The sequence below is a fragment of the Delphinapterus leucas genome, chromosome 11 (genome assembly GCF_059928025.1).
Source record: "Delphinapterus leucas isolate spDelLeu-1000000601 "Yukka" chromosome 11, BTC_Dleu_Yukka2, whole genome shotgun sequence".
Taxonomy (NCBI): domain Eukaryota; kingdom Metazoa; phylum Chordata; class Mammalia; order Artiodactyla; family Monodontidae; genus Delphinapterus; species Delphinapterus leucas.
The window spans coordinates 17073955-17096945 of record NC_143139.1 but is presented as its reverse complement, the minus strand read 5'-3'; the positions used below and the strand labels follow the sequence as shown (position 1 = coordinate 17096945).

The 22991-nt window shown below is 35.3% G+C and overlaps 1 protein-coding gene across 1 annotated transcript in view; it reads right to left on the bottom strand.

Moving 5' to 3' along the window:
- Positions 1 to 22991, bottom strand: part of LOC111176828 (solute carrier organic anion transporter family member 1B3-like) — a 55802-nt gene that overhangs the window by 13528 nt on the left and 19283 nt on the right. The window contains exons 3-10 of the mRNA XM_022577729.2: positions 20812 to 20944; positions 14271 to 14392; positions 12876 to 13022; positions 12587 to 12685; positions 9993 to 10229; positions 6711 to 6875; positions 5164 to 5359; positions 1653 to 1818 (exon numbers count right to left, since the gene is read on the bottom strand). Of these exons, the coding sequence (XP_022433437.2) occupies positions 1653 to 1818; positions 5164 to 5359; positions 6711 to 6875; positions 9993 to 10229; positions 12587 to 12685; positions 12876 to 13022; positions 14271 to 14392; positions 20812 to 20944 (1265 nt within the window). The remainder of the gene's footprint in view (positions 1 to 1652; positions 1819 to 5163; positions 5360 to 6710; positions 6876 to 9992; positions 10230 to 12586; positions 12686 to 12875; positions 13023 to 14270; positions 14393 to 20811; positions 20945 to 22991) is intronic.

The window sequence follows — 22991 nt, the reverse complement described above, 5'->3', positions numbered from 1 at the left end:
GGCCAGCAAATACAACATCTGATTGCATAATGACAGATTATAGGATAGTTGATGCCATTACCAGAGAGGTTCAACACAACAGAATACCCTAAAGGTTAGAACACAGCTGGAGAAAATTTAGGAACAAATGATTTTAGAAATTTAATTTGGCAGGCAGTTTATGTAGCTAGATGGCTTTAATAAATTCTGTTCTGAGTCTAGGCTAAACTAAGGTTTAAGGGAAATTTGAACCCATTAATGCTAAAGACCAATTACTGAAGGAGGAACTGGGGAAGAATTTGAATTCATACTTATCTGATGACCAAGCTTTACTTTTTTTTTACTAAGAATTGTATGGAGAAATTCTTTATGTAGCAAGCCTATCAGCCAATAAAACAAAACTTAAGTACAAAGGGCATTATTTTGAGTGATTAAGAAGGGATGACTTATTACTAAGAATTTGGTAAAAGAACTCCGCAGTGGTCCCTAAATGGTAAAGTATTAAGAAGATGATGTCTCCATAGTAGACAGAGCTCTCTTTAGGATTCTAACATCATGTCTCTTCCAGCCCTTCACGCATGGACAAGGTGGGACCATAGATTAAACGGGGCACTCTCAATGAAAGGCACTATAGCCATGCATATGAGATATGGGTTTTTAAGTATAGTCTTTGGGCCATTTTTGTGCAAATTTATGACTCAGCTTCAAAGAATCTAGGTTCTTCAAAAAGTTCTCAGTGACCTTCATTAATGCAGTTAGTAGGACTATGGGCAAGAAAATGATGGTAAAGTTTGAAAATCAAAGACAGGAGGATGTGGTAGAGAGCAATGATCATAGCTGATAATATTGCTAATATTGGTGATAGGAAAAGGGCCCAGGAAATGGGTCCCCAACTTTGTGAGTTATTCAGTGGATTGGAAGTAGAATAGAGAACACCATATCTGATGCCCAGCTATTGGAAGTTACTTGGGGGATTGGGGAGAACTCATAATTTGCATGGAAGGGGATATTTTGAGTGAAGAAGACAGTGGCACTTCTATGGGAGATGTTAGCAATAGGTAAGCAGAATATTAAGTTATCCTGCATAGGAAAAGTGCCAACCTTGAAAAAAATCAAAATTGGAAGCCAAAAATTGGACAGTCAAGTGAGCATGAAGCCTTGATTAATTTCTTGGAAAGTCAAAAGGGTATTGAGCCTCAAGATAAACTCTCCAGAATCTATATGCAAGATTGCATATAGATGGTTGTCCTGAAAAGGCACCTAGATTGACAAGGGGTTGGCTCAGGATTTTCCCCTAGCATCTGAAGGGTAAAGTACTTCCAACCTAATGGGAATCATATCCTTTAGTCAAATGAGGTGCTTCCTAGAAATCATAAATGTTTCTAAATTTCAAAAGGTCATAGTCTTATAAATGCAAGAAGAAAAGGTGGGAGTAATCTCATGAGAATTCAAGCAACAGAAAAACCTGTTTGTGTCTCAAGCAGGATTTTATGTGAGGCTTTGTTTACACATCACAGCCATCACAATGACAGGCAATAATGGGAATCTTTTTCTATCTTTTTACTGGTGACCTTAGTTGTAGAAACATTTGGTAAGTAATTATCAAAGTTTAAGTAAGTTAAATCAAATCTGCAGTTTTGATTAAGGAGAAGAAAGTAAAAAATAATACTCACAACAGAATTTTTACTGCCACTTGAAGATTTGCATCCTGCTAAACAAGGTGATATGTAAGTTATTCCATTGTCTCCACAGAGTGGTTCCCATTGACTTTGATCACAATTGCAGTCAGAGTTGCAATAAGAAAGTGGTACATTTATATGAGATGCCACTGGATTATTTCTGGAAATATATGATAGACATATATCAGAAAGAGAGAAAAGAAGAAGAAAGAAGAAGAAGAGGAAGGAGAAGAGAAAGGAGAAGGAGAAGGAGAAGAAGAAGGAGAAGGAGAAGAAGAAGCAGGAGGAGGAGGGGAGAGGGAGGAAGGAGGAGGACAAAAAGAGAAGGGGAGGGAAAGGAAAAGAAGGAGGAGAGACGAAAAGGAGATGAGAAATAAGGGAAAGGGTTGTCTTTAAATTAAATAGAGATATTTTGCTTGTCCAAAATGGCAAAGTTTATTTTTAGTGCTTATTAACTTTTTCACCCTTTATCTTTACCCAGACATGATTTATGATGTAGAAAAAGTAAAACATAAAAAAGAAACCAAAGAGGATAGGTAAGACATAGACAAGAGGTCTTTGTGATTCTGTCAAAAAATTCCTCAAAAATCACTTCAGTTTTCTGAGAATTGGTTTCTGTTCAGTAGGGTAATGGCATTAGACTAAGGTTCTTCCCAGCTCACTGTAAAGTCTCATGAATCTGTGAATGTTAATTAACTAGTTTGAATTTTTTAATCTATATTTTAACTACACAAGGAAAGGATTCAACGTGGTCAAAGCAGAATCCTTAAGGATCAATTTTTAAAAATCAAGAATAATAGAATCAGGCTTCCCTGGTGGCGCAGTGGTTGAGAGTCCGCCTGCCGATGCAGGGGACACGGGTTCGTGCCCCGGTCTGGGAAGATCCCACATGCCGTGGAGCGGTTGGGCCCGTGAGCCATGGCCGTTGAGCCTGCGCGTCCGGAGCCTGTGCTCCGCAACGGGAGAGGCCACAGCAGTGAGAGGCCCGCGTACCGCAAAAAAAAAAAAAAAGAATAATAGAATCAGTTGAGAAAGACTAGAAAAACTTCATATGATTTTTTAATGAAACCATAACAAAGTTTATAATGATTTACTGTGAAACATCGTTGTATTTATAAAATATAATCTTATAATATGGCTAAAATTATTAAATGGATTATTCATATAATTAATTTTCTGCTTATAGATTTTTTTAAATTATTCTTTTGTTTTTTGGTAAAAATCTTGATAAATTATCTTTGAATGAGAAAGTAATTTTCATGAAGAAGAAGGTAGATTCAGAAATTCTGTAATCAATGATTTTACTGAAAGCATCTAATACCTAAGCCTGCTTGGGGACACACGATGGACAGGGAGTGATTTATCATAATGATTAATGACTCAGTCCGGACATTGCAATCAGACAGTCCTGTGTTCACATTAGGTCTGCCACTTCACAGCAATGTGACTACTCTTTCTAAAATTAGATTTGCCATTTGTTAAGTCATAAATCCTCATAGAATTTTTTTTTGGAAAAAAGTTAATTTAGCTGTTCTCAAACTTTCTGTTCCCAGCAGCCTGTCGATTCTTGAAAAGTATTGAGGACCCCAAGGGTTTTTTGTTCAAGTGGGTTCTACTTATTGATATACATACTCTACTAGAGATTAATAATAAGAAAAATTTAGTACATGAGAATGCACAAGCACACATATCCTTAGCCAACAGACTGATATTATCATCATCTTGTAGCCTTAGAAAATATCTCTGTACAAGCACAGGGAAGTCTGTTCAATACTCTGTAATAACCTAAATGGGAAAAGAATTTGAAAAAGGATAAATACATGTATATGTATAACTAAATCACTTTGCTGTACACCTGAAACTAACATGACATTGTTACTCAACTATGCTCCAATATAAAATAAAAATGAAAAAAAAATATCACTATATACTCATTAGAAAATGAGAATGAAAAAGAAAAATACTATCTTGGTATTAATATAAAAATATAATTTGTTGACCATCTGCAAAAGTCTCAGGGACCCCTGTAGATTCTCAGACCACATTCTGAGAAACTCTACAGTAATTCATACTCTAAAAACTTACCCCAGTGACTAACATTTCATAAATGCTAAATATATTGATTCTGTTAATAGCCATCACTTAGACTATGAGTTCCATGAGGGCACTGAGGTATCCTATAAATTTTTTGACCTTTAAGGAGGCACTCAGTGAAATTTTATTGAATGAAAAAAGCCCATAGAACTCTAGCTGCCTTCTTTTGAATAGATAGCACAGTTACTGTGCTTGTTTCAGGGAACTGGCTTTAGGTTAAAGCCTGTATGCTTGTGCTGTGAAGTAGCATCGTTCTGGAGTCACTGTATGACTTCAAACAAGCCACAGTTTCTCCAGGTCTCAACTAACAAAGGAAGAGGATATAAGAGGGTCGGGCTGCATAATCTCCAGGATTCTCTTCCCTCTAAAGTTCAATGTTCTAGGTACTCTGTATTTTGATATACCAGAGTGAGTGGTGGTCAATAGGAATATTCAACAACAAACAGGATTAGGAGGGAATGGGGAGATAATTCAAGATTAAGTTGGCAAGCCTCCAAGAATAGGATGATGTTTAGGTAAGCAAATGTGGGAAGATTTGACAGGTTCAAATTGACACCTCATAAGACCCAGAGTTTCAAAGCCCAAAGCCAGCAATAAGCAGTGCTAAGGAGCCTGGTTACTAAACTGTGATCCAAGGATCTTTGCTTGTTGCTTGAACGTGAACATTCCTAAACTTAAATTGTTGGCTATATTCAGGAGATGATGAGAAATCTGCACAGGAATCTTGCCCTTGATTTGGGGTAGAGACTGTATTACTAGGTATACTGCACAATGCGTGATAATAATGAAAAGTAAAAGTTTTCTAGGTCTAATATGCCATTATGTATAGAGTATTTATCAATTCTACTGCTAATGAAGACAATACCAGAAGAAACGGAATTAGCTTGCAAAAAAGGAGAATTGAGTGCAGTGTACTGGTTTTCTTATAAAGATAATTGTTAAACATCAAAATTAACTGCAGATAAAGATTGTTCAGTCACTTTTGGAAAATGTCATTTATATTTCTCTCATGATTCACCCAAGATCATAGTGGTTAGGATTAAGAGTTTTGGAGTCAAAAACCTTCAAATCTGAGTCAGAATCTTAACATTGTTAGATATGTAATCTGTGTATCTTTCTAAGCCTTGCTTTCCTTATCTATAAAATGGGGATAAAAGCACCCATCACTCATTGTAAGCACCCATAAATAATAACTATTACTATTACAAACTATATGGCTTTTCTTTAAGGAAGGAAAAAAAAGACTTTTTGAGATCTTAAGAAATGAACGTTTTAAGAATTTGTAAATTGAAATTTCTCTGAGTTAAAAGTTTAGTAAAATTGCCATCTGCCTTGTTTGCCTTACTTTCTTTTACATTAGATGGTTTATATATTGTGCTATTGGTATATTGATATGTATATATATACAAACCCATCATAAGTCAAGGTTAGTCCAGCAACTGATTTGTTTTCACAGATTAGCGCAAAATTTAATAGGTGAAATAGGAAGGACAACATATGACTACAAAATGAAAATTTCGCAATTCCAACCAAGGTAAATTTGAATTTTTTAATGATATATCCTCCTGTAAACACTCCAGATGCAAAAGTTGGTATGGTTATGAATCCTAGAAGTAAGAGAAGAAATGTAATTATATAAATATGGTTATTCTGAATGTCTTTACACATGAAACACTGTATATCAACCAAAATCATCCTATCTTATTACTTCTTAAATAGAAGGCTGGCAGTCCAGGATGGAGGTAGAGGGTCAGTGCACCATGTGGGGGAGATAAAAATAATTTCTTCCTGCCAATGCTGAAGGCTTAGTTTCCTCAGTAGCAAAAGTCAGTGACTAAGAATATCTGTATGTCTGAACATATGGTTTTTATAAGGTGCTTTTTGTCCCCTCCCGGAAAACAACAACAAAATATCATCTTCCTGACTCTGAGACTTTTATCCTACCATCTAAAATCCTTTGCATTTCCTTAAAATGAAGAGTTCCCATCCTTAAAAACTTACTACAAATTTGCCCAGTAGTTTAGAATTGAACACTTAAATTAATATCTCTTCTTTATTCATCTAAACACACACATACCCTAAGATGATAAACAGGTCTATATGTGATGTTAAAAATAGTTGATTCCTCTTATAACTTTTCCATTTCATTGTCTTCCAAGATTGATTAAAGATGAAGATCCCTCTAACAAAAAATTTAGGCTGAGAACTTTATTAGGAGTTAAATTTACAGTTTTAACTTTTATCTTAAGTTCAATAAGCACATCCTACAGAATTATATTTTTCTTGTTTACTTATGACCTATTCATATATCACTTGATAAATTCAGCTTGACTTATCAAATATTGGGTTTCTACAATGTGCTGGGCCATGTACTGGGTATTCTACTGCTCTTAAGAATCTTATATTATACAGGGGGTAGAGAAAGAATAATATGAGAAAACCTTCCTTCATAAAGAAGTCTCCTTGTGTCATTGGAAACAGATACTGCAGCAAAAAACCTCTCTAAAATACGAGATTTGTATTGAATTATATAGATACCAATGATGTGTTTAAATTGATTTTTCTCCTGGAAACATCAGTGTCCTAGTTTTTGTAAGTATCTGGGTCCTGATTCAAAGTCCATGAAGGATAGAAGTATAATAATTACATTACAAAAGGATTTGCCTCAGAAGCTCAGCACTAGATTATAAGATCCAGTTATGCAGATATCATATCTACATGTTCCATTCACATGTCACTTTTCCTTCAGGAATTCATCTCCTCAAAAATAACATGAGCTGTAACTTCAAATGCAGAACAATGATGATATCACAAGACCCATCGATTTGATAAAATTTGAAAAAAATAAATGAAAATTATATTTAATAAAATGTGAAATTGCCTTCACAACAAAATGTCACTTGGAGCTCAGTGACTCAGTAGCATAGCATTTATCAAGCAAACATAAACAGGTCTTACCAAACAAAATGCTAGTCTCAGATGCTGACTGGCCATACTGCTGTTCTACATATTTGAAGACATAAGTAATAATTCCAATATGGCTGCTGGCTTGTAGCAGTGTCAAAACTAATGTTATAACATACAGGGGATTGGTAAGGATGTTTTTCAAGGACTGGAAAAAACCTATAAAAACATAAAAAGAAAGAAAATATTATAATGCAGCTTACATATATATTAATATCTTAATCTTGTAAATATAATTTATATAAGATTTCAAATTCCATAAATATATAGCACAGAAAGTCAGAATACCCTGCAATCCTACTAACAGTTTTTTAAAAAAATTCTTTCAGTTTTTTCCATATGTGCATTAATATTTATTTAATTAGTTCATTTTACTCCAAAATGGGATCAAACATACATGCTGTTTTAGTCAGTGCTTTGTTCGCCTCGTATTTGGTTATTCTTAGCATTCTACCATACAACTGTATACATCATTAGTTCATTTATTCATTCATTTAGCAAACGTTTGGTTTTTAATTGGGTACTAGGCAATATGCTAGGCACTCAAGAAACAAAAGTGAATGAAATGCCATGTCTCTTTTTTATTAGCACTTAATAATATAATCATTATATTAATAATATAATTATTAACTGGAAATTTATCTTAAAGATAATATAATCCAAAGCTCACAGAAATAAGAAGACTAAGGTTCAAAAATCATAAAGGTCAATTTAGTACCAGGATTCAGATCTCTTGTTTCCTGGTATATAGCTTTTCTACCATAAAATACTGCCTCAGTAAATCTGGCAGTATTATCCATCAGCTTTCTTAAAGACATATTGTGTCTCAAGTGACATTATGACAACAGTAGGGCAAAAAACCCATGCCTACAAACAGGTGTGTAACAAATCCATAACTTCCGTACCTAGCAAGAATTATGTAATTTGGGTCTATGATCACCAGGTTAACCAGCTGTAATGGGAGTTAAAAGTGGAAGAAACCACTTAGAAAAACAGTGGGAAGTATCAGAGTCTAGCAAGACAGAACCAGATATGGTTACTGAGTTTTGGATGGTGTGGACTTTGAAAGATCTTGTGCTGTAGATCTCTAAAGGTTTCCATTAGATATGGTTAGAACCAAACCTTCTATCCAATGGTAACTAAGAAATAGTTTCATCTGCTTATAATAACAAGAAAAAAGATTAGGGCAAAGGGCATAGAAGGAGAATAAAGAAGATGTAAGGAAATGTATAGCAGGAATAAATAACATTTTAAATTGTTAGGTCAAAATGCTAAACTTCTCTCCATGGGACTCTCCAATCAGGAAGGACAATTGACTTGTGAGGCATTCTAAGTGAGTTGTGATGTTTGATCAAAAGAAATGGGGTATATGGGCTCACCAAATCATTGAATTTTTGAGGTGAGTGAGAACGTGGATGTCATCTGAACTTCTACACAATCATGATCCACTATATATCCTCAATAATCGGATCAATAAACAACTCATTAAGCTGACTATCTCAGAAAGAAATTGCTCATTTTTGGACAATTCTCCTTGTTCACAATTTTTTTTTGTAATGAACTGATATCTTTATTTCTTTCTAACCAACTAGTCTTGTTTCTACTCAAATTAGATATATTATTTTCTGACTAAGTGTTCTTAGTTATTTCATCCATTCCTAATAATACATAATTAAGAACCTCTTTACTATCTTATTTTGGTCACTATCTTACAAACACAGTTGATAACACAGATGATGTTTACAATCGCCCTATTTTGCATCTTCATTATCCTCTCCATTTTGGGGAGGCTCACAGTCACCACGTTCCTTATTTTTAGATAATCCGCTACTTTTTATGGATTTAATTTGCTGCAGTGTGAAAATAGCATAGACCAAATGAAAATTTATTGGAATGGTATTTTTAGTGTGCATGTTAAATTTCAAAGACTCCTAAATCAGTGGTGTGCTGGTAAATGTTTAACAACTGATTCTTGGGAAAACAACATTGATTTGAGTATTTCCCAATTTCGGTAATAAATGGTGGTAACTTCTCCTATCATGGCCAATTTCAAGCTACCAATGTGACTGAAAATTTAAGTCTTCTCTCATGAGTCAATACAAGTCACACCATTGCGTTCGATTAGAGTGATGGAGAGGAGAAAGTGACAATAAAAGGAGTGAGGGGAAGAACTGACGAGAGGGAGAAATTGGGCTCCACCTGACAAGCTCTAATGTCACTTCAACTTCAACTTGAAAAGGTTGTCAAGGGTTCAGGCATTGCTCTGCTTTGACTCTTACTATTCTGCCATTTCTGTGCAATCTGAAAACTGCACTATTAACATTGTTTCCACTGTCTTGCTCTGACTGCCACTGGATCGTTCCCCAAATTACTGCTCCTAAATTGTTCTCCATTAGCCCTCGGGGCTTATGTTTGAAAGGAAGGGCGCTATCAAATGGTGGAGGGCTCTTATTCACATGACTGACTACAATATAACCTTAACTACTACTGTTGCTTGTACTTCATTTTTTAATATTTAGGTAAGCAATTTTTTCTATATAATTACCAAGAAAATAATCTTACTCTATCTAGAGAGAAACTTCCTCTGATTTCCTTCTCCATACTCCATGTCTCCACCTAAGAATAGTTAAGTTGCCCAATTTATAGGCACTCATAATTGTTTATATAGGCACTATATGGCAATTGTCTATATATTTTTCGGTACAACCCCATTATATTGTAAATACTTGGAAAACAGAGGTAATATTCTATTACCAGGGCATAGTATGCTTCCTGGTACTATTTGTGAAAGGAAAGAAGGAAAGAAGGAAAGAAGGAAAGAAAGAAAGGAAGGAAGGAAGAAAAGAAAGAAAGAAAGAAAGGAAAGAGAGAGAGAGAGGGAGGGAGGGAGGAAGGACAGGAGGGAGGGAGGGAGGGAGGAAGGAAGGAAGGAAGGAAGAAAGAGAAAGACGTTTTAATCCTCATAGTTTGTACTATGTAATTTGGAAATGAATATATACTCTTTGGTTTACAAATAACAGATATTTTTAGCCTTTGATTGGTTTCTCCCTGCTAAAGATCACAAGCCTAATCCCCTTCCCTTCAGAGTTGATACGTGTTCAGAAAATATTTACAAATTTTAGTAGGAACTTAGAAGAATAATTTAGTCAAATTTAGTAAAGAAGAAATCAAACTTTATTTAGATGACTTGAGTATGACTTATTATTTTGGAATATTCACCCCTCCCTTTCACTGGGATTAACAATTCCAAATTCACTGTAAATGTGAAATACTTACCAGCTACAGTTTCACTAACATTTTGCCCCTGCTTGATCAAATGAGCCATTTGACTCTTTTCCTCATTTTGCACAGGCAAAGATACTGAAGCTTTTTTTTCTTTCCTTGGTTTATCCAAATTTTTGGGCAAGAAAAAGAATGGTATAGAAGAAATAATGGATATTATTCCAGCCACAAGGAAACCAAGCCACCACGCACCAACCCAACGAGAGTCCTTAGGAGTTATTCTGATAGTGCCTAGAATAAAGAATTAGAAGAAGCCAGTCAAAAATCATTTTGAAATGTAAGAATTTCTGGTAATAATTGTAGTAATTGCTGTCCTCCATAGATGAAGAAAGTAAATGATGTTTCATCAATTCTGAGACACTCTTTTCTTTTTTTCACACTTTTTATCTTTTTGAAATAAGTGTAAGTCTAATATTTAATGACATCTTACAATTGCTGTTGTCCAGGAGTCAGTCATGACATTGTTGTCATTGCCTGAGCCTGTGTGAACTTGGTGGCTTTTCTGGTGACATGACAACAGCAGCCACCATTGAACAGTTGAAGCCTGCAAACTATTTAAGGGCCATTTATGGAAAGCATGATACTCATTGTCTGAAAACTTCTATTGGCACCATCTCCTGAGGTCAAGAAACCACTAGCAATGAAATTTACAGCACTTCGCAAGAAATTCTCAGAGCCAATAGTTGGGTTTTTTCCCCCAGAACCTGCATTTCCAACTCCTTGACAGCACAGAGGATGATAATGGTGAAGATATACGTATAATGAAAATCTGAGTTTAAAATTTAGACTAAATTTTAGGGATAATTTAACCATTTTATTTCAATAATATTTCCCTTTAAAGCTGTGTGAGTGCCATGTATGTGCTCTATCTAAACAAGTATAAATGAGCTGTTTCAGTAAATATAAAGTGTCAGTATATACTTAAATTTATAAATATAAACTTTCTAATAAGAAAGCATCACACACACACACACACACACACGCACACACCATAGATGTTTGAAGCACAATAATGGTGTTGTTACTCTTTGATCTATAAGAAAACTCTTTAACATGAGAAAACATTGACTTGGTATATAGAAATAAATTATTAATTCTATTTATTGAAGTGATTTTCAGATATATACAGCTCTGAGTTTAAAATTGATTTACATGTTCATATTATTCCGTAATCAGCAACTCTGACAGACTGCAGAAATGATTGATAAAATCAGTGACTCCATCTGCGTGCTAAGTACTTATTCATCACCCGTCAGAAGTGTCATTTTGATAACATTTTTTTGTGTTCTATCCCTGGTGTACACATAGGAATTAGAGATCATAACCTGGCTAGACACAGCCTGCCAAAGTGTTTTCTTTTGTTCACACATTGTTTTAAAAATTGAAAACTTCCACATGAAAATCTGGATTCCAGGATTTTCTTGAAAACCAATCAGAAGATTTTGTCAATGCTGGATCCAAATTTCTTCATGAAAAGAATAGGTTGAGGCTGAGCAGTATATTCACTTTCAGGTGTGTGCAGAGGGCAGTTCACCACCAACAATTCTTCCAAGTTTAACCACCACACTGAACACTCTTTATTCACTTATGTTATCTCGTTGGCTGCTTTGGCATTGGAGTTTGCCAAAATGTACTTCACAATACATTTACATCATACCCATAACTGAATAGAAGATATAATAAGAAGAGAAGATATAATAAGGTCTAGAAGTTCAGTGCTAGAAATGGGATCACCATGGACCTAAATACTGTGAGTAGTGATTTCTGACTATAGAAAAGAGGTTACAAATCTATCATTCTAAAGACTTTAACCATTTATTTCTGGGTGCTTAGTGATAAAAACAAGGATGAACCTGGAAATGATCGAGTAGAAACACTTGGAATGTGAACCTACTCTAATTCACACATCCAAAATAGAAGACATAACACATTCCATCAGGTCCACGTTTTAGCTTTATATTAAAATACTTTCAGATTGTGGTTATTGCTGGTCTGCTGTGATGTCTACTCTATGTAGTCCTGGTGAAATAGAAAATCACATTTGTTTATTTCTAAACACTAATTACTTATCATATGTTAAGACAGACATCATACTGTTTTGTTCTAAAAGAGATGGAAGATCAGTGGCACAAATATTTATGGCTTATTGTGACGAGGGCTACAATAAAGGCATGCTCTTGGTGATTAATAGGGACATTTAACTTGGGGCCAGTAGGAGGTGGTGAAGTAAGGCATCTCTGAAGAGGAGCCACATATTGGAAAAGACTTTAAGAACTATGCAAATCGAGACAGGAGAGAGGGTAAATGTGGGGAAGTGACATTAGTAGGCACATTGAGAGACCTGCAATTATTTGGGGTGAAGTAATCTTAAGTTTGTTAAATTTTCTTATTTTGTGCTTAGTTGTAAAAGCCTGATGTAGATAGGAGCTGAAGTTTATTTTTATTCTAGTTATTAACACATTACCTATTTGTAACTTTTGACAATTAGTCAGCAAAGGGCCACTGAAAGAGTGAATTCAGTTATTTGAAAGAATGGTGTCATGTACTTGAAAAGCATTATCATGTTACCTTGTTCTGATTGTACTTACTCAGATCTATGTATCCAACATCCACATACATTTTAGAAAACAGAGATACGAGTAAAAAGCCAATGATTGGACCAATCATTGTTACTGCAAACAAATTACCTGAAAATATTACAAAACATTTTTATCAAATGCCAATAATACATGGTTCTTATTCAATTTTTTAAAGTAATACAATACAATATATTTCTCTAAGTAATTTTTAAAGTAAAAGAATGAGTTTAGGAGCACTGTTCTTTCAAGGTACACCCAGGGAAAGTAACCATGAAATCTAATATTTTCTGTACATTACCTAAATAAAAAGAAGAATGTCCTTCTTTAGCAAAATCATCGATGTAAGAAATCCCCAAGGGTGTTATGGGCGTTTCCCCAATTCCACGAAGCATATTACCCAATAGAATATATATCCACATATGTGACCCAGATTCCTTTTCCCAACCTATGTAGACAAGAGAGTGTTTTATCTTAAACATTAATTTTAGCATTCCTTTTGAAAAGTCAACTAACTTAACCATTTAATTATTCCATTTAAGAATTTTTTTACTTTTTTTCTAATTATAAAATGATTTATAGTCACGTTACAAAATTTGACAATACAGAAAAGCACAAAGAAAACAAGTAAAAATTATCTGCCATCCCTCCACACACAGAGTACCGCTTCTAATGTTTGTTTATATCTTTCACATTTTTAGTGAACATAAAAATATGCATAACACTCTTTATCTTCTCATGTCAGGATTTTAATGACTGCATAACAGTGTGCTGAATAAGTTTCATCATTTATTTAATCAATTTTTTCTATGTACTCACACAATATTTCTAATTTTTCATTCTGTTAAACAGGGATGCCATGGCTATAATGATAAATAAATCCTTCTGCACATTCCTGATTATTTCCTTAAGATAAAGCAATAAAAGTAGAATTGCTGATTTAAGCAGTTGTGCATACTTTTGTTCTTTACCATATTGAAAATTAACCTCCAAAAGAGAAATTTATACACTCCCCGTAATACATAAAATGTGTCTTTATCCTCTACCTCATTTCTTTTTATTTTTAATCTTTCCTATCTAGTAGGTAGGAAAATCTTTAACTAGTACTATAATTTATAATTAAAACTTATGATTTGTGTTATAATAGGTAAAAAATCTTGAATTGGTGTAAGAATTTGAATTTTTCTTAAACAGTAAAATTGTTTTAACATATTTATACCACTTCCTCCTCTTTATATTAATTGCATATATTCTTTGCCAATTTCATATCAAAATATTCCTCTTATTACTTCTAGAAGGTCTTTATATATATTAACACTATGATTTTTGTCTTACATATATAAGATGCAAATGTTTTTCCTATTTGTCTTTTAAATCAATTTGCTAATGGATATCACAATCTTTTTTTTTTTGTGGTACACGGGCCTCTCACTGTTGTGGCCTCTCCCGTTGCGGAGCACAGGCTCCGGATGCGCAGGCTCAGCGGCCATGGCTCACGGGCCAGCCGCTCGGCGGCATGTGGGATCCTCCTGGACCAGGGCACGAACCCGTGTCCCCTGCATCGGCAGGCGGACTCTCAACCACTGCGCCACCAGGGAAGCCCCCACAATCGTTTTTTAACGATGTAATTAAATTGTTAAATTTTAGAATATTTATTAATGACACTAATATTCACTAGTGCCAGTTCAATTCTTACCTTTGCCCACTATCTCCAGTGATGTTCTATTGAGTAACAAATTTTGATTAATCAAACAAGTTGATAAGCTTGATGTTGAATTCTCTGATGGATTAATAGGGGTGTCTTTAGAAAACCTGTAACTGTAAGAACATCACTATATTTACTGAGCATTTTCACTTTTCCCAGAAATACAGAGGAATCTTCCCCTTTATTTGCACCATTCTCTTCTCCAAATTATCAGGATACTCTGTCAGTTTCCCAGCTTATATTTTAGGAGTGGTGATGGGTAACAGTGAAATGGGAGTGTTCACTAAGAAATATAATGCAGTACTCCCCAGGCAAGGTGGAGTACCATGTTGCTCTCATCCTAGCAGTGCTTATATTCTAGGCAACATATGAAATATCTTGGTTTCATGCTTTTAAAAAACTGCTGACTGTATTTATCAATCTTTTGAATTATCTTCAAAGACGGTTACAATCTAAAATTTCAAAATCAATTTATAATCACACACAGTCATATGCCTGACTCTTCAAAACTTAGTTTAAAAAGTTCTAATCCATTTCAATTTGATAAGGAAGCACTAATAGGAACAATAGAATGGACCTAGAATAGGGACAAATGCTGATATTTAAAAATACATGAATGGACCGAAACGTATTAAGCTTAGTAAAATAAGTCAGGCAGAGAAAGACAAATACTGTATATTTTCACTTACATGTGGAATCTAAAAAAAAAAAAAGAACAAATATAACAAAACAGAAACAGACTCACAGGTACAGAGAACAAACTAGTGGTTACCGGTGAGAAGAGGAGTGGGGGAAGGGGGGAATATAGGGTAAGGGCGGTTAAGAGGTACAAACTACTAGGTATAAAATAAGGAAGGAGACCTTCAAGATGGTGGAGGAGTAAGACGCGGAGATCACCTTTGTCCCTACAGATACATCAGAAAAACAACTACATGTGGAACAACTCCTACAGAACACCTACTGAACACTGGCAGAAGACCTCAGACTTCCCAAAAGGCAAGAAACTCCCCACGTACCTGGGTAGGGCAAAATAAAAAAGAAAAAACAGAGACAAAATAATAAGGACAGGACATGCACCTCTGGGAAAGAGCTGTGAAGGAGGAAAAGTTTCCACACACTAGGAAGCCCCTTCACTGGCAGAGACGGAGGGTGGGAGGGAAGCTTCGGAGCCATGGAAGAGAGCACAGTTTTAGCCACAGCCATTAGAGAAGAAAAAGAAATAAAAGGAATCCAAATCAGAAAAGAAGAAGTAAAGCTGTCACTGTTTGCAGATGCATGATACTAAACATAGAGAATCCTAAAGGTGCTACCAGAAAACTACTAGAGCTAATCAATGAATCTGGTAAAGTTGCAGGGTACAAAATTAATGCACAGAAATCTCTTGCATTCCTATACACTAATGATGAAAAATCAGAAAGAGAAATTAAGGAAACACTCCCATTTACCATTGCAACAAAAAGAATAAAATACCTAGGAATAAATCTACCTAAGGAGACAAAAGATGTGCATGCAGAAAACTATAAGACACTGATGAAAGAAATTAAAGGTGATACAGATAGAGAGATATACTATGTTCTTAGACTGGAAGAATCAACACTGTGAAAATGACTATACTACCAAAGTAATCTACAGATTCAATGCAATCCTAATCAAATTACCAATGGCATTTTTCACAGAACTAGAATAAAAAAATTCACAATTTGTATGGAAACGCAAAAGACACCAAATAGCCAAAGCAATCTTGAGAAAGAAAAAGGGAGCTGGAGGAATCAGGCTCCTATACTACAAACTACAGTAATCAAGACAGTATGGTACTGGCACAAAAACAGAAATATAGATCAAAGGAACAGGATAGAGAGCCCAGAGATAAACCCATGCACATATGGTCACCTTATTTTTGATGAAGGAGGCAAGAATATACAATGGAGAAAAGACAGCCTTTTCAATAAGTGATGCTGAGATAACTGGACAGCTACCTGGAAAAGAATGAAATTAGAACACTCCCTAACACCATACACAAAAATAAACTCAAAATGGATTACACACCTAAATGTAAGGCCAGACACTATAAAACTCTTAGAGGAAAACATAGGCAGAACACCCTAGGGCATAAATCACAGCAAGATCCTTTTGGACCCACCTCCTAGAGAAATGGAAATAAAAACAAAAATAAGCAAATCGGACCTAATGAAACTTAAAAGCTTTAGCACAGCAAAGGAAACTATAAACAAGACGAAAAGATAACCCTCAGAATGGGAGAAAATATTTGCAAATGAAGCAACTGACAAAGGATTAATCTTCAAAATTTACAAGCAGCTCATGCAACTCAATGTGAAAAAAGCAACCGAATCCAGAAATGGGCTGAGACCTAAATGGACATTTCTCCAAATAAGATATACGGAATGCCAACAAACACATGAAAGAATGCTCAACATCACTAATCATTAGAGAAATGCAAATCAAAACTACAATGAGGTATCACCTCACTCCAGTCAGAATGGCCATCATCAAAAAATCTACCAACAATAAATGTTGGAGAGGGTATAGAGAAAAGGGAACCCTCTTGCACTGTTGGTGGGAATGTAAATTGATATAGCCACTATGGAGAACAGTATGGAGGTTCCTTAAAAAACTAAAAATAGAACTACCATATGACCCAGCAATCCCACTACTGGGCATATACCCTGAGAAAACCATAACTGAAAAAGAGTCATATACCAAAATGTTCACTGCAGCTCTATTTACAATAATCAGGATATGGATGCAACCTATGTGTCCATCAACAGATGAATGGATAAAGAAGATGTGGCACATATATACAATGGAATACTACTCAGCCATAAAAAGAAACAAAATTGAGTTATTTGTAGTGAGGTGGATGGACCTAGAGTCTGTCACACAGAGTGAAGTAAGTCAGAAAGAGAAAAACAAATACTATATGTTAACACATATATTTGGAATCTAAAAAAAAGGTTCTGAAGAACCTAGGGGCAGGACAGGAATAAAGACACAGACATAAAGAATGGACTTGAGGATATGGGGAGGGGGAAGGGTAAGCTGGGACGAAGTGAGAGAGTGGCATGGACATATATACCCTACCAAATGTAAAATAGATAGCTAGTGGGAAGCAGCCGCATAGCACAGGGAGATCAGCTCGGTGCTTTGTGACCACCTAGTGGAGTGGGATAGGGAGGGTGAGAGGGAAACGCAAGAGACAGGAGATATGGGGATACATGTATATGTATAGCTGCTTCACTTTGTTATAAAGCAGAAACTAACATCCCATTGTAAAGCAATTATATTCCAATAAATATGTTAAAAAAAGAAATAAGATACAAAGATGTACAGCACAGGGAATATAGCCAAAATTTTATAACTATAAATGGAGTATAATCTATAAAAATAATGAATCACTATGTTGTACACCTGATACTAATATAATTTGTCCATTATACTTCAATAAAATATATAAATTAAAAATACTGAGGTACCCTGTGAAGTCTGAGGGCAACTTACTCTATGCCAGGCATTATGCTCAGCTCCAAATCACTAGAAATAAAACACACGGTTTTTTTACTTAAAACATCTTACACCCCCTAAGGTAAACATATACAATGAAAGATATGATAAGGTTAATATACCAGGTCCTGAGTTTTCGTAAAGGAAAAAGGGATTATCAGCTTGGCTTGCAGGTTTGGAAAGGTGTGGATTAGAGAAGACTTCACAGTGAGGATTCCATATGAGATGTGTCTTGAAGATGGATAGGAGTTTAATAGACAGACAAAGAAAATCATTCAAAGCTGTAGAAACACTATGAACAAAGCTATGACATATTATGGCACATTTGGCAAACTGTAGGCCTAGAGTGTGGTCCTCAGTCATGGAAAGCAGTGTAAAATGAAGCTAGGAAGATAGTCAAGGACCAAATCAGTAAGTGACCTGTATATGCAAATAAGCTTAGATATGCAAATGAACCTAGATAGTAATTCATAGGCAAAAGGCTTTCAATACTTTGACTGTTACTAACAATGAGAAATATATTTTGCATCACAGTCACAATACATGGATATACACACACACACAAATTTATGTACAACCAAAACAAAAGTTTCACAGAATAATATTTATCCCCACTCTCATTGTGTTTTCTTCTATTCTATTCTATCCTATCCTATCCTATTAAAAAATGTTGGTCTTAATAATCTTAATTGATTTATTGGTCCATGAGTGGTTCAGGATCTGAAGTTTGAAAAATCCTGCTCTAGGATACGGGACTTCCCTGGTGGTCCAGTGGGTCAGATTCTGAGCTCCCAGGGCAGGTGGCCTGGGTTTAATCCCTGGTTGGGGAACTAGATCCTGCATGCTGCAGGTAAGAAGTCCACATGCCGCAAGTAAGACCTGGTGCAGCCAAAATAAATAAATATCAAAAATAAAGAAAAATACTGCTCTAGGATATTGGGAGTTTTAAGTGGTAGTAAAATAATTAGATTCTTATTTTTTAAATCAATACTGTAGTATAGAATATGAGTTAGAATGAAGTGGAGTTGGGAGGCAAAAATTCAAGGCCAGAGATGATAGAATCCTCTATCAGGTTAAGGGCAACAACTATGACAGATAGCAGGCAGAATAAGCAAGATTTGGTGACCACTGGTCATGTGTATTGAAGTAAAGAATAAGTCTAGGATGAGACCCTTGAGTTCCTCTGTGGCTAAATGAATCATTGCTGAAAGAGTGAATGTGAAAAATCTGAGCTGGTGATGGCACAGGGATGAATTCTGTTCTGAATATATGGATGCAAAATGTTTGTAGGATGTTAGGTTGGAGATACCCATGAGGTGGTTGGTTATATAGATCTTGAATATAAGATAAACTCACTGTGTACAGTGATAGTTGCATTTAATGCATGTACTCCACACAAATCATGTAGAATGGAAAGTGAAGAAGATTGAAGAGGGAGCTTAGGCAATACTGACCTTATGGTGTCAGTAGCAGAAGGAAAAGATGGGCATGATGGAGAAGCCAAAAGGAGGAAATAAATCAAGAGAGAGTAAGATGATGAAAATAAGAAGGAACAGCACCAGGAAGAAGAAAGACCTTATGAGGGTCAAGTAGAGTAATTAATATAGTAACCAAAAGGCATGGCTGTTGGTGTTGATAATGAGTAAGTAATTGATATCTTTAGCAGAAACTGCTCATTGGCTCTCAATATCCATTCTTCTTTCCTTCTATGGTAACAGAACCTGGGATCTTTAGCTGGGAAGGGGACATCTGAAGTAAAGTCTATTTTTCCCAATGACTTTCTATCTGAATGTGAGGTGTAACAAAGTTCTGGCTAATGTGAAGTTGGTAGAAGGGTTATGCTTCTGAAAATATTTCTTAAGTCTCAGCCTGTGTGCATTCTGTTTCTTCTTATTCTTCTTCCCTTCTATCCTGTTGCAAGGAACAACACTGTCAAAATTTAGACCATGAAGTCAAGGCCAGTCAAGGGCTGGGTTGGCTACAATTTTTTTATGTAAAAAATAAGCTCTTATCTTATTTAAGCCATCACTATTTTTGGTTTCCTGTCATTAGTATCTGACTCTAATTAAAACTACACAATGACTTAGGAAGAAGTCTCAGTGGAGATGGTAGTGGGAAAACCCATACCGCAGTGAGTTGAGTGGAGAAGTTGTAAGCAGCTTTTGGCAGGAAAGAGGTTCTGCAGGAGGCCCCTTTGTCCTGTCACTTTAGCAAAACTACATTGTAACTAACATTTAAATCAGGCGCCCCATACTCTACTCATCACCAACCCAAGTACACCTTTCAAATCTTTTGATCACATGGTACCTTGCCTAACCTGTTGGTTCTTTCTGTAGATCAAAGAAGTAGAAATGAAGAATGAGTAATTAACAGATGACCAGATCTCTTCCCTAGCTTTCCCTTCAGTAATCTCATGAACAAACTATGTGAACAAGATAGCATCTAAAGAAAAATCACAAGAAACCAACAAGCCTGCACACAGTGGGGGATGGTGATGACTTTGACCCTCTATCTCAATGATTAACTGACATTACTTCCCTTTTCCCTTTAAAAACTTTTATAGCCAAACAGAATCATGGGAGTTGGTTTGGGGGGACATGAGTCCACCTTCTCCCTAGATTGTTGGCATTCTGATTAAAAGCAACTTGCCTTTCTACCAACAATTGCCTCTCAGGTATTGATTTTCGAATGGTGACCAGCTGGACCTGAGTTTGGTAACAAAGACTTATTAAATATTATCAAAATCTTGTAGGCAAAGACATGAAATACATATCATACTAAAAAGCTTATTTATTTTCTGTGAAACTACTCATTTATTGCTATTCATATTTTAATATCAATGAGAGTCATGGTAGATAAAACAATTTAATTATTACATAGAAAATATACTCCATTTCTACACACACTTGGTGGATATTCTTCTCAAAAGGGGACTGCTTATTTAAAAGGAAAAAAATAAAACTCTACCATTAATTTACAAGGAAATGATCATTGATGGCATAGAGCCACTTACTATCCCATGAAGAAATGAGGTAAAGCAGTCAAAATACTTCCAATTCCCATAACGAAGCAACCAATTCCGATTAGTTTTGGTCTGTGTAATTTGGCTCCAAAGTAACTCACAAATAAAATCACAAGCAAATTTCCTAGAAAGAAAACAAAATTATTTTGATATGATTGATTATAGCAAACAGTGGCTGAGTCCAATTTTGTGTCCAGTAGAATGGAAGGCCACAGAATGGATAAAAATAGAGCATAAGACATGGTACCATTCCTCAAAGATCAGGTAATTTTTTTTTTAAATAGACTCTGCCTTTATTTATTTATTCATTCATTCATTTATTATTTACTTATTTATTTATTTTGGCTGTGTTGGGTCTTCGTTGCTGTGCGCGGGCTTTCTCTAGTTGCGGCGAGCTGGGGCTACTCTGTTGTGATGCCTTCTCGCTGTGGTGGCTTCTCTTGTTGTGGAGCATGGGCTCTAGGCACGCGGGCTTCAGTAGTTGCAGTACATGAGCTCTGTAGTTGCGGCACGTGAGATCAGTACTTGTGGCACGTGGGCTCAGTAGTTTTGGCTCATGGGCTTAGTTGCTCTGTGGCACGTGGGATCTTCCCAGACCAGGGATCGAACCCGTGTACCCTGCATTGGCAGGTGGATTCTTAACCACTGCACCACTGGGGAAGTCCCCGGGTAATTTAATTACCCGGGATGAAACTCACTTACCTTAAGCCACTCACTATAAAGTTGTGTGGTGTTAATAATAAGCAGAATTGACTTTAGATAAGAACTAAAGTACTTGAATTACTTGGTGATATTAGTGAAGCAAAATTTTATGAAGAATTTGGAGTTGAGTGGATTGTACTGGAATGGAGAAAAATGGACAAAAATACCTGAGGGAAGGTATTTATTCATGCATTTTTTATTCACTCCTAGAAATCTTTAAATTCTTATTAAGTACCTGTCATGGGGTTAGAAGCCAGAAATAGAGGAAAAGAATAAACAGTGCATGGTATCTGCTCTAAAAGAACTTACCTACCAGTGACAAAAATAGATAAATGGACAGAAGTACTCTTAGACCACAGAAAGGGGAAGCTTAAACTAATTAGAGGTTTCAGGAAAGTTTCCTGGAGGAGAGGTCACTTGAGAGTTAATGTTAGCTATAAGTTATTTAGATTCAAAAGAGGAAAAAGACCAATCTAAGTGGTGGGGGTCATGACCAATTCCAGTCCATCTGGAGCTACAAGTATAATGACGAACAGACAAACAACCAAGAATTACTGAACATTTGATGGAAAAAAATAACATGAAGTAAAAGTACCAAACTGAACCAGCAGATAAAGTAACCCATGAAGAAAACAGTTAAATGAGGAAACTAAGAAGAGAAGACATTTTGAAAAAATCCAGTTAGTATCTCTAGAGGTACAAAGGTATGTTGCATCCATAAAATAAGAACTAGCAGACTAAAAATAATAAGAGAACAATAAAGTATTGTTGAAAATTTTAAATACTCTACAGAAATGTACATATTGGGACCTGATACAATAAGATGAAAGATGGCATCAGCAAAGACTGATGGAGTTTCAAGGAAAAAAAAAGGTCGAATTTTAGAAAGAAAAACTTAACGTGAAAAAATAGCCAGAAAATTTAATATTCATATATGTTTCAGAAGAAAATAGAGGGGAAGGAACAAATTTAAATATAGAAAATAAATTTCCTGAGGTAAAGGAAGGCTTAAGACATCAGATAAAAATTTCTACATTTCTCCAGCATAAATAATGTAAAAGAGACCATCCTAGGTATATGTTGGTAAAATTTCTGAAATTCAGGCATAAAGAAGAGGTCCTATCAGTGCATGACAATGATACTGGTAATGATTTCTTATGTATAATATTGTGTTATAACACAGTTGATACATGCTTTTAATGTTCTGAGAAAAAAAGATTCTGAAGTTTTAATTTCATACTCAAATTATCAGTTGACTATGATAGTAAAATAAATACATTTTCCAACATGCAAGGGCTCAGAAAATATGTCTTATGTTCAATTATTTCTGGAAAAAAAAAGCTACTTGAAGATATACTCCAGAAAAACTAAAGATGAGACTTGAAGTCATAAGGTTCAAGAAATAGTGTTAAGAAGGAAACCAGTAAAACTTATAACCATGTCCAAATAATTGCTTTTAAATAGCTACA